Genomic DNA, 13,488 nt, shown 5'->3' on the forward strand with positions numbered 1-13,488 from the left:
AAAAGCCTAAATTGAATTTTCGCCAGCGGCATGAAAGAAAACTTGCAATAATTTTTTTTTGTCATTACCTACAGCCAAAGTTTACAATTAATATCTCTTCATTATTTTTCCCCATGTCCACCTGCAGTGTTTCGCCGAAATATCCAATGTGTTTTCTGGGCACTCCCTGGCGTCTGACAGGAGCAGTATTTGGATGAATCTCCTCTGTCGGTGTGATTGTGAATAAGTGGAAGCGCTGGGTGAACTTCAGGGTCACCATTAGTTCAAAGGAAGGGCGCTGTCGCCTGCCTGCTCCGCTTCACCTGTCAATACGCTCATGAGAGGAGAAGCGAAGGCGAAGCGGTGTGGCACAGCAAATGTGTTTTCACTAAACCTGACAATCATTGGCTTTTGAGACTAAGATGAGCAATGATGGGTGTATAAAAGTTTGCTAGTTATATTTTTTGTAATGAATCACTTGAAATGTACTCAATGGGCCGAGATGCAATACTGAACTGAAGGGTGAGCTGCACCCATTCACACATGATGATAAAAACGTATTTTTCTTTTTTACGAAAAAGTTGTGGTCCAAAATCCTTATTTTTTGTCTCTTCACAGCGATGAGTTTCTAAGCACTTCTCACAACTTTCAACAAGCAATATTGTCAGTAATGTCAACAACCACAGCAACTAGCCCGCTAATTCAAAATACTGTAGATAGATAAATCAGCGCCTGCAGGAATTCACGGCCAATTTTTATGATTGGTCTCAGCAGAGATGCCCAGACTTCCAGATCCACACACACGCGACACCAGGCCAGCTCGGAGACATAGTCCCACCAATGTGTCCTGGGCCGTCCACGAGGCCTCATCCCAATAGGACGGAACACCTCCCACCGGAGGCGACCAGGAGGCATCCGAAACAGATGCCCGAGCCACCTCAGCTGGCTCCTTCAGACGTGAAGGAGCAGCGACTCTACTCCGAGCCCCTCCCGGGTAACTGAGCTCCTCACCCGCTCTCGAGGGGGGGAAAGCCACCATGGGCCCAGCATGTTTTTCCAAAAGGATTTTTTAATTTATTTATTTCAGCTTTAAACAATAGATTGTGTACATCAAAATCCAACTTTTCTTTGCATTTCACAGCAGTTTTGACCAAAGAGACTCTGGGGAATAAGAAAAGCTTGGTTTAAATAGTCGTATCATCTATAACAGGGGTGCCCAACTGGCAGACCTGGGTCCAGATCCAGACCTCTTGGAGTTACAGGCTGGACCCCAAAGCCTTTTCATCCTTTCAATATACTTAGTATACTGAATGACTTGACCCCATAGAGGCGCTGGACTCCACTTCCTATGCGCAAATATAACGCTTGCATTTTTGTCTTTTCTTTTCTAAACTTGTGTGTGGCAAAAAAGGAAAAAAAATAAAACTTTAAAACATTGTGTCCTTTGCACTGCTGTAGGTCGATGCTTGTCATGATCCTTTTCTGTTTTGATGTTCAGAGGACAGTGTTTACAGACTGCCCAGGACTCTGCAGCTTTTAGAGAGGGCGCACGTACAGTACACACACACCTAATCCGACAGGGAACAGGTGATTGTGATGTTGCTGTTTTAACTGAACGAATTAATAAATACATGTGTGATATATGACTTGAGATCTCAAAGTGAGTATTTTGATGTTTTGTCAGATCATTAGGTGAAGTTTGTTTACTCGTCTGTTGTGTTGATTTCCTGAAGCTCTTTATCCTGAAGTGTGATGTTTACTGCGCAGATGGCCCTTTTATGTTTCCTCTCCTATAAACTATCTCGCTCTGGAGAGACCTGAGCAAACACGCTCTTTCACAGATTACTGCATGATAATTAATGTTTGACGACAGTTCACATTTAATGCGGGTCATTAGCAGCAGAACAGCAGTAGAATTGTAATGTGGCTTGTCTGCCTGATCCTTTCATGCTTAAAATATTAGATAAATAAAACAATTTTCCCAAACCTTGTGACTAGCCCTAGTGCTGGACTTTAGCTGTTGGAGGCTTATGCTTAAAATATTAAACATGCATTAAAATTAAAGGGTTAGTCCTCATCTATAACTACTTCAGTCAAGGCTTGACTCTTTTTTTTGTCCAAGAAGCTTTTTTAGATTTGGGTGATGCCGAACTGGAGAAAATGTGCTCGGTTTGGGATGCAAAAAAACATGACAAAAACATGACGACAACGCGGCAACAACACATGGAGACTCGAGGAAAAATTTTAGAGCAGGTCTTAGCTTTCAAATGAGGCATTACATTGAACTGTAGGCTGCAAGAAGCTTTCCCATATGGGTAAAGGTGAACTCGAGAAAGTGGGGGTTAAGAGGTTAAAAAAAAAGTCCCTATCCAATATTCGGTATCTGTATCCAGGTATTTTGAAAGTATCTGATTGGATCAGATTTAACGATTTGAATAAATCAGCTCAGTTGTCCAAACCTGCTTCCTCCACATGCGGCTCCTAAGCAAAGTAAAATTGTACGTTCCATCAAATGAACTTGAAAAGGCAGTGCATGTGGTTATTACCACCCATTTGAATTATTGCAATGCCTTGTATTGTGGCTTGGAACAAGCGTCCATAAACAGGCTGCAAATAGTCGAAAACACGGTGGCCCGTTTGCTGACCAGCACCAGGCGACGGGAGCACATTACATTCAAGATTCTAAATGGCCTGGCACCTTTGTATCTGTCTGACCTCCTGTCTGTCCCTGCCCCGTCCAGCTGATCTGCTCCTTCTGGATGTGCCCAAAACACGCATGAAAACCAAAGGAGACAGAGCTTTGGTCGTGAATCTAGTGATTCCGGTCTGTAGGTTTACCACAGCGCTGCTAACGCTATCGCTAACACTATCGCTAACACCATCGCTATTGCTAGCACTATCGCTAGCACTATCGCTAACACTATCGCTAACACCATCGCTATTGCTAGCACTATCGCTAGCACTATCGCTAACGCTACCGCTAACACTAACGCTTTCGCTAACACTATCGCTCGCGCTAGGCGCTAACGGTGCCAGCTTTAACACTTACTGTGGACGCTCTGGAGCCGCTAAAACCATAATAACGGCAGAGAAAAGATCCCTGTTACCTTTACAGTGAAGTCACTCAGTTTTTGAAAGAGTAGCCAGAGACTCAGGCAGAATCGATTCCAGCTTTCAAGCTAGCATTCCCACTTGGCGCTAACACATTGGACCAACTTATCTCCTGGGTCAAAGTGAGTCAGATACTGAAGTTGACGTCAACAGACCGCTACAGCCATTGATATTCGATAGTTACGGAACTGTCGACCGTTAGCAAAAGCCACCCTTAGCCTAAATATTCATAGTTCGTCTTTCAGTTTCTTCTTACCCTCTCGTCTGTGGCTCTGCGCTTCTGTATAACTTCATAAACTCCCATCAAAAGCTGTATTTGCCAACAGTGTTGCAACTATTCATGATCATCTACAGCGCTTAAACCACCACAACCTTTCAGAAAACCCACTTCTGAAACCCCTCTCTCACACACACGTCCAATCCATTCCAGCCCTTTCATTTCCAAGCCACAATTACTGCTTTCTCTCCCCTCTTCCCTGTTCCCTTTTCCCATTTCATTACTAATCCACCATTTTTCGCCCCCTTCGATTCCAAATGGCGTGGAGACAGGCAGGTGACGGAGAGGCGAGGGTCAGCTCTGCGCTCGCTCGCGGTGGTTAATGCATGGATTCTGTTATCAGCAGTCCGGCAGTGCAGCGGCGGCGGGGGAGGAGGGGGGGGGCTGTGAATGCCAGTCCAATTAGAAGGCATACATAGGAATAGGCAGGCCCGTGCGTATCTCCACACTGCAGAAGGAACAGGGGATGTGTGTGCCTATAGTGCCCCCCCGGTTTGGAACAAAAGTGGCCATTCTTTCCCTAATCACCTCTACCGAGTCATTAAGGCTGGTTTTGTTTGAGTGTGCCTGCTGCTCACTGCCACTGTTGGTAAAAATATATATATATATGCAGTGAGAAAGAGGGGAAACCATTAAGATAGCAAAAATAAGAACACAGTAGGAGCTGTTTTGGATAATTATGTTTTTGGGTGTATTTTGAGCATTTCTATGACAAATTGGGCATTAATAGGAAGATTAATGTTTAAAACTATTATTGAGATGTTAGAATAACCCAATTTTAAAGCCGTTCTGATGTTTTATCCATTCCGTCTATCTTGGTACTGAGAATAACACTCAGCTTGTCCTGTTTTATCAGAGTAATCAACAGTTGTGGCGATTTTTAGCTTGGGCTGCACAGTTTGGGAAAAATTGTGCACCTAATTGCAATTTGACAAAGTGTGTTTTTAGTAGCATTATTATGAGATCAACATTCAGTTCACTCTTTGCATTTTAAACGTGCCCAGTAGGGCTGCACAATATATCGCAAAAAATATCGTATTGCAATATTAGGTGACGCAATATCTGTATAGCAAGAAGCCACAGTGTATAGCAACATCACTAAAGCCTTCATCGGATTGAGATCGACACTTTTTTTTTTTAACTCAGCCAAAAACAAACAATGTTTTGAACTTATTCAAGTTCAGTTTTAGTTAAACATTTCCTAATTTGGTTCAATTCTACCCTTGTAGTGTTTTTTAAGTCTTGTTTTGACTCAATTTGCTAAAAAGCTAGTTACATGCTATACTACATATTTGTGTTGAATTAGAATGGAACATACAGTATCTTGTTGAAATGGTTTTATGAAATATTGCATCAAAATCGTTGTCGCAATATTGCACAGTCGTTTTGCATATCGCAAGTTTTTTCAGTGTCGTTCAGCCCTATTGTCCGGGGGCATTTACATATTTTGTTATGATTGCAATTAATCGCATAGCCCTATTAGCCACAATATTCTGTATGGCTAAAATATGTCATGATAGCTCATAATGAGCACGTTTACATGTGATCGAGTGTCCAGGTTATTAACAGGGATTTTTAATTTCCTGGTTTTGTCCGGGTCCATGTAAACGCAGTATTTTTCAGTTTAGTGGATGAGCTAATATCAAGGTCTTTAGAAACAAAGACTTTGAAAACGGCAAGAGCACATACTTTACTACAGCAGTTGTATCTTGTACCTGAGCTTTTAAAGTGTTGTATGTTGGAAAAATAAGCAAAACATCAAAGTAAAATTTAACCCCCCCAATTTTTTTTTTTACTCCTCACATCTGTTGCTGCAGCTAGGACATCTCTGTACAATTTTTTCGTGCTTCCTTGTCTCTGTTTTAAAGAACTTTCCAAAACAACCATTGTATCAGCAAGATTGCTAAAATATTCCTTGCCGTATTTGTTGTTTACCCCGTCCCACTCTGGAGAGTAAACAATCAGGAGACTGTATTTACTCTATGTAAATAGGCCTAATGAAGATATGACTATTGACTGGGATACTCGAGTGTTTGTAAACACACGTAATATAGTAAGTAAAATCACACTAATAAGAATACATCTTTACATGCTGGAAACAACAGCAGGACATAAAGGGCTCTGGGTTCATTCCTTACATTGTCAAAATTGCAGTATTGACCCATAAACGCTCCAAACGAGGTGAAAATGATCTCCATTTTCTCCTTGTTCTTCAGGTCCCTTAACAGCCTTTGCTTTTTTGATTCTTTCTAAGCCGAGATTAAGTCTAGTAGATCAATACAAAGCACTCAGAGTGCCACATTATCACCTCCCCTGCCTGTGTGTGAATGGAGTATGAGTATTTTTGTACTGGTAATGGAAGCCATGATCTGAAGAAAGAATTGGTGGTCTGAATGTTCACCAAAAACCCAATAATACACTGTAGTACAGGCTTTTTTCAGTTCATGAACAGGCCTTCGAGAACAGATTAGACACTGCTGATAACAATGAAATTATAATTAGTTTTGTTGATCCAATCTTTGCCGACTATTTCACATGTATGTGATGAATGCTAATGAATGTGTGAAATGACCGCACATCTATATGCAACATGATGCTAAGAGACAGATCAGTCACCCCCAAAGAACTGACTGTTCTTGTCGACAAAAGTAGATACATCCAATTCATCTTGGAATATGCCCGTGCCATCAGGGAATATGAAATCTGCTGATTGAATAACCTGGTCATTCAAGATGTTCAGGTAGTCAGTTAGCGTTGCTGAGCCTAGACCTGACCAACTGCAGCCGCCCCAGAGCAGAACAGTTAAATCCAGGTCTGGTCAGGCAGTAAACACTGACTCAAAGTAGAATTTTTTGATTCAATTAACTACGCAGAAATTTCATGTCAAATTGCATATGCTAGACAACCTCCCTGCCGTGTCCCCATATGGCCAAAGAGCCCACTTTGGGAACCACTGAGAAAGAGACTGTTTTTGTTTTTCTCATCAGAACATAATAGTAGTGGTAGGACTTTAGATAATTATGGCCTTTGTAATTAATTAATCAATCACAATTAATTGCATCTTTTATTTCGGGGCCGTATTTATATTTCAGATTCTTCTTTGTATTTTCCTCCATTTGAACTTGTTTTGGTGGAGATGTGAGGCCCGTGTGATCATTTCAAACACTTCAAAGACAAGAGCAGTTTGATATATTTTGGGGGAATGATCTTTTTAAATAAGTTTATGTCAGCACTTAACTGTGTGAATAAACAAGTTTGACAGTAAAGTTGTTTTTGCCTGTACGCAGTGTTTATCTCTATAAAGCAACGTCTAGAGGAAACTGAAAAAGTGTCTGCAATTAATATTTTTAATCGCCCTAAACTTTTTGTAACCGGAATGATTTGAAAAAAAGTCTCGGCCCTACGTAATATACATCATTATATTTAAGTAGTATCCTCGGCTTGACTTATGCTGAGGTTTACTATATTTCACTTCCTTAATGAACAAAGGCATAATAAAGGAATAAAGGAAGACTCTTCATTTGACAGAGTAATGGATATCGGTCAAATTAAGTAAGTAAGTGCTTTTTCTTGTCATTGTGTTGGTTGGGTGCTTTGATCCTCTGAAACAGTGCAGCGCCTCCTGGTTTGTCCCTGTTTCAGAGCGTGGTGTCCTGCACTGGTCAGCCTAGTGGTGAGTCTCGCCCGGATGCCTCGTCGTTTGTCCCTTTTTTGTTTCCTGTAGCTGCTCTTGTGACGCCTCCACTGTCCTCTTGGTGCCTCTTCTGTGTTTCAGAAGAAGAAATGTGTTGGTCTCAAATGTCTTCAGCTCATAAGCTAACTGTTTGTTTACTTTTAAAAATCTGCTTTCTTCAGGACCATTACGGACTCTCGGCAGTAAAAATTCTGCCGAACTACCCTCTCAGAGCGTCACAGCGCCTGACCCAGTGTGATAAATAGCGATTTAATGTTATCCCCTAACAGCTGCTTGTAGTTACATTGATATTGGCATTACTCAAACATGCATGATTGAACCAAAATGTCACCCATAGGATTCTGAGGTGTAATTAATTCAGTTGTTTTTATCACATTACAGGTAGCTCAAGTCCGCCAAGTGCATCCAAATACAAAACATCCCTTTTCTCAGCTCTGCCAAAGAGACTGATTCTTTTACTATTATTCAAATGGTATTAAAAAAAGACAACTTGACAGTGTGTTCCCAGAGCTTCGGGCTACAGAGCTATGTTCTGGTTTGAAAAATTACCCTCTCCACAGAAAGTCAGTCGTGACAGAGGCACTTAGTAATTTGAATATAATGGCCACTGGCTTTAGCCCTGAGCCTTTTTATCAACCACATGTGTGGACAATTACTGCTGCACTCTTCCAGCCTGAACTGCATGGTAATAACAGGGTACCGGCTCTGACGCCACCAGAGCAAAGGTGAAACAAAAGGGAACATTAAGGCATATTCACCTTAGTCTTGGAAGAGTATGTAGGATTACTTCAAATTAAACTGGACGTACAGGTGTATGGGCTTATAAACCTGCTTTTTAACACCTTAGCATTGATTGTTCACATTTTCAAAGCTTACATTTTGTTTGTGTGTGGAGTGGACTCTCTATCATCAAGGAGCAGGGTGGTCTTCATCTTGCTGTGAAGTTGAGCGCCCTCTGTAGGCAGCTGTAGGAACTATCAATATTTAAAGCGTTATACAAGCAGCCGTTTATAGCTAACAAAATGCTAACAATTTGATGGCACCAGTTTGAACACAGAATGGCGGGTGAGTTTAGGTTTTACCTTTTACGCAACAAAATTGAGGAAACGCAGATTGGAGTGTTTTTTTTTCCTATAGGAGTGTTTTTTTTTTCCTATAGGAGTTTTTTTTTTTTCCTATAGCCGCTTATGAAAGATCCAGATGTGTTCAGCTGTTGTCAACCCCCACTAGAAATCATTTATGAATGTACAGACCTTTTTAGAGTTTACGTTTGATAAGAATTAGCGTAAAATAGTGACCTCTGAGGTAAATGCTCAATCATACTCATTCAAGTTTCTGCTGTTTGTGGGATGGTCACTAAACATCATGAAAGAGAAACCACAGACATTATATGAAGGCCATGAAACGGACATAATCGTACCTCGCCATACTTTTACATAGGGACTGGCTTCTCCATTCTTATGTATGGGGATAGAACATTATCCAAACAAGTCCGAGGAGCAGATTTACACATTTGTGGCAACAGACTCAAAAAAAGTAGAAGAAACAGCCAAAGTAAACACAAGTACTCAAAACTGTGTGAATGAAGCAAAAATACTGCTCCGATTATGTTTTTTACGAGCACACGGCATTATAACATGGTTTGAAGCTTGAAAAGTCAATTGCATTGTATTTCTAATTTAATATGTGTGTATTGGCAACAAAAAAAGTAATTCAGTCCTAATTATCTGAGCACACTAAAGGCCATTGTTATCTGCTGAGGGTGAATGACAAGGGCTAAGCAGCGTAAATATAGCCTGGCCAGTCAGACAGACGACTCTCCTCTATTTATTCTAATCGGGAGACTAGTCTTTAAGAATCCAGGTGAAGCGGCTTAAAGTGGAGCCGGGACTAGTGACTAGTAGCCATTCAGAGGGCGTGATGGTGGGTGTGGGGAAAAAAACACTGTAGCATCAGCTTGTTATTTTGTTTCTCTGACCACAGAACTGAAGAAAAGTCCAATTCTAAAAGACTTGAAATGAATTTAAAACCTTTGTTTAATCGCCTTCAGATTGATTAGCATGTGCTACAAGAGCTAGCGGTAAGATAGCATCAAGCAATGAGGATGCTGACTAGACAAAAATATTACAGCATCTTTGTTGGAAAATCATCTTTACAGTTTCCAGTTGTTGAAGTTAACATGAAATTGCCCAGGTCATAGAAACACAATACTTCTCACAAAAACTACAAAGACGCACAGAGTGACGCTCCTACAGAATGATGCGCGCACAGAATGACACTTGCTCAGTGAGACACTGACTGGCTCGATTGACTTTCTTCAGATACATCACTTCTGTTCTTACCCAGACCTACTTTCCAGATCTCTAACCAGGATCTTGGTTTCACTGATTCACTGATGCGTGTAACATGTAAACTCTGACCTGGTAAACAAACCTGGGACCTTCCTGTTGTAAGGCGAGAGTGCTAGCCACTTTAACAACTCCCATTATTTGAAACAAATTTTAAAAACTCAAGTCAAAGAGAACTTGTATCAACTAAAAATATACTTTGAACATTCTTTTCCAGCTAACCTTTTCAAAAAACACTCTCCTCTTGCAACAGACGTAAGTGGCCATCAGAATGTACTCTATAAAAGCTGACCTTACCAAATGCTTTTACTGCATTTACAGTGAAGGCCTTACTGATAGAGAAGTGCATTAAAAACCAGTGAAGCTTGGACAGAACCAAAATGGCAGCAGCGTCATAAAAAAGATAATATCGACGTGCACATAAGAGTCCCTGAAGGCAACTGATGTGTTCGGAAGTCTGCATGTGTCATGACTTCTTCTTATCCAGAGTCCATAATGCTACAATGGTGTCTGGTTATTGAGAAGTGGTGTTCTATGGTAATGGATTTAATGCGAAAGACTAACGTTTGGCGACTATTTTGACTAGATGAGCTTTTGCGCAGAGAGCGCTGTGGTAGACTCTGATTGGGTGACAGTGAAATCAAGTAACAGTTATATTTGGAAAGAGTAAGAAATGTTGAATTTATCATTGAATTATGGTTTTGGTGAGGGAGCTTAAGTGTCGACCAAGGACATAACCACAGAACTGGTCAGAGCTAGGGTCAAACTGCCAGCCCTTGGTTAGAGGACTAATGCTCTGCTTCCTGAGCTACTGTCTTGGTATCAGTGTGAAGTTTCAGTCCAGCATTCATACTTTTTATGCTAAGGAGAAATTGATAATTGAATGCAATTACGGTGAGCAAATATGACGGTTTATGGTTGTCTGTGTGTATATTGTGCCCAAACAATTTGTGCAAAAATGTTCACCTTACTCAGGAATTCACTAATTTGAGCTGATGGTTTTCATTTAATTTCTTTCAAACCAACAAGAATGAGAACAGAAAGTAAGCAAAATATTGTTAAAATTGTTGTCAAGTCAAGCAAACTTATTTTCATTGATCTTTGCTTCCTCGTGTCTTTTGTTTTTTTCCCTTTTTTTCCCCTTCACTTTCTTCCATTGGCAACAATGGAACAACCGCTCACAGGAAGTGCTTACACAAAGCAGAAATGCTCCAGCAGTAAAAGTGGCCGGTGCTAAATAAAGAGAAATAACTCAGTTTTCAAATAAATAGCCAAAATAGCCAATTGCCTGAAAATATAAAATGAATGTCTGTAAAGAGCCATTACAGATATTAATTTATAATTTGTACATTTACACTGAATACCTGGTCTAAAAAACAAGGACTTTAACAGGCCACCTTGCTGTAGAAAGCCAAAAAACACAAATCCAGGACTAAAGAGCAGCATGATTGGTTGCAAATGCTGGGGCAGGCCGCAGGGGCCAGTTGTCGCACCCCTATTTTTGCTGTTACTGTTATTTAGCTTACATTCTGTTTTTTCTTCCTCCAGAGCCGTCTCCTCACCACAGGCAGAAGGTGCCCAGCACTGACCTCTGCTACAAGAGCGACATCAGCAGTTTGATGGACTTCAACTCCCCAGACGCTTCCCTCGACAAAGGTACTGGCCCCATTACCCTCTGTGCTAATACATGTTTTCCCCGCTTATTATAGTAGGGAGCAAAAAGTGCAAGGGAGACTGTGGTTCTGTGCCAGAGAAATCCCAATGAGAAGTTGTTATTCTTAGTCTGGCGGCGTGTTTTCTGGATAACAAGTTCTGTGCCGGGTTGGAGACTAATGAATGACTCACAGACAGGAATATTTATGTCATTTAGTCAGTCAAAGGTTACAAAACAACTGGATTTATATTGTGTTTAAGGCAAGGAGTGTTTCATCATAATTTTGCTTGAGTAGAAAACATAGTAGTGCAGATATGTGAAAGTAAGAGCAGAGACTAGGAGAGGTTAATGAAAAGATTAAGCACAATTTATCTTATTAATTTATCCCTGTTGTCTCATTATTTAATGTTTCATCTGAATGCTAGAACAAATCAGACTGTCATGCTCAAAAAATTAGAAGTAGTAGAATGATGTATCATTGACTATTTAATTAGTCATCTTCAAGCCAATTTCTGATTTGTTTCTTGTTTTCTATGAGCAATTCAGCCAGGGCAGACTTCGAACCCACAGGCAGAAAAGCAAGGTGCGCAGAAGAAATAGAGAAATAGAGAGGCTGTGGAGGCTTTACACCAAAACCGCACGATGAAAGACACAAAAGACCTTGTATTTATGAATTACTTACTTGTTTGTACAGTATTCGCAGAGTAGTCGTGGGTAAGTAAGTAAGTGTGTGGACTCCAGTAGAGACCGTCAGGCTGGAGGGGATTAGTGCAGCTACTGTAGCGCTTCAGGGGGACAGCAGCTGGTCGGAAAAATGTCTCTGCATGAGGAAATGTCTCGTATTCAGCACGGATCGCACACGTACACAATAAACTATAGGACTTTTGCTGATTTTTTGTCTTTTCCTAGTATTTCCATCCGGATCAGCAAATCCCCGGCACTTACGCTGCATTAAACAATCCTGTTCACCTTTGCTCTTTGACTTCAGCGCATTAGTATCATTGTAATGCGCAGTCTGCTGTGATGCTCATGCTGTCCCACAAAGCTATCTGGTCTGCTAGTGTTGTGACATGTGGCCTTGAGATGCTGTGCTTCTTTGTAATGTTGATATTCAAGCACAAAGCAGTTTATAGTTCGGAAAAAATCGTTCTTGTGTTTGTACGTGAAGCAACATCTTGTGTTTTCTGTCATTGCCGTGTTGTTAATTATCACAGGATTGGTCTCAAACACAAGAGTATTTTATCCAAAGGTGGAAATTAGGCCCTTTTAAGATCAAGACACTTATTTTTGGAGTAGCACCAGGTCCAAACAGTGTAGGGAATAACAGTGTTTATAAATAACAGCGTTAGAAAGTCCGTGATATTATCTAGTCATGAGTAATCGAATTAATAACTATTTCCTCTGTGAGAGCGGGGTTCCTGGCTCTCATCTGTTTTTCCAAGGAGCGGCTTTCAATGTTTTAGGAAGTTAGAAAGAGCAACAGTGACATTGATAGGCTGACAGAGCGATTGACTGCACAAAGGACCAATCAGAGGAGGGGCAGGGCGGGCGAAAAGTGTGTCCTGACACGACCATTGGTTTAAGCGGCACGTGGCCAGTTGTTGTCTTTCCTGGAACTGGAATAGACTCAGCCTGACACACTGGCGGATTATCAACTCGTTTGGATGGATTTAAAGCTGGCGATGACAGAAGTGAGGTGCGGGAGCTGCCGTGTGTTTGTGGAGTTACAGGCGTTGCAGATGTTTTTTAATTTACTTAGCAGTTTATCGCACTGACATTTGCCTGGATAAGTCCTGATATCATTGTGCGATTTATACGTTTGGTGATTGCTGCTTAAAGATGTCGGGTTTTACTCCAGTTTGTTCTCGTAGCTTTTGCTCTGGGTCATGGACTGAAAGTAAACGCTGGTTCTGAATGAGCGCTTTTTCTTGCAGATTTGTTTTTGCAACTCAGTTATTTCTTTGTCCAGTTACGAGTTACTTGTATCCAGTGTTGGGTAACATTTCTTTAAAAAGTAACTGGTTAAGCTAGCTCATTTCTCCTCTGGAAAAGTAGCTTATTACGTTACTGCACTACTTTATGATGAAGATGTTAGATATTCATCTGTTACCAATAATAAATATCTATAGAGTATATAACCTTCATTTGTCAATCATTTATTTCCGATGAGGAATGCTCCATTCCACAAAGTCGCCAAAAAAGCTAGCTCATGCAAACAGCCCGATCCTAGTAAATGTATTCAATCATAGCACAATAAAGTCATTTCTGAGCTGTATTTTATTTGTGGACGAATGACAGCTAAAGGCAGCAATAATGAACATGAACTACGGGCATGAACTATAGTTGACTTATAAAAGCTTAGCTTCGTTCGCTTTTATGTAAACACTTTAGCTCTATCAGAAAATGTGCCTGTTTTTCAACAAAG

General features: G+C 40.8%; 1 protein-coding gene across 4 annotated transcripts in view; it reads left to right on the forward strand.

Moving 5' to 3' along the window:
• kazna (kazrin, periplakin interacting protein a) overlaps window positions 1-13,488 on the forward strand; it is a 310,954-nt gene that overhangs the window by 211,176 nt on the left and 86,290 nt on the right. For all 4 annotated transcript variants that reach the window (XM_079558002.1, XM_079558003.1, XM_079558004.1 and 1 more), the window contains exon 4: window positions 10,958-11,065. In XM_079558002.1, the coding sequence (XP_079414128.1) occupies window positions 10,958-11,065 (108 nt within the window). The remainder of the gene's footprint in view (window positions 1-10,957; window positions 11,066-13,488) is intronic.

Source organism: Gobius niger, assembly GCF_951799975.1.
Source record: "Gobius niger genome assembly, chromosome: 6".
NCBI classification, from domain to species: Eukaryota; Metazoa; Chordata; class Actinopteri; order Gobiiformes; family Gobiidae; genus Gobius; species Gobius niger.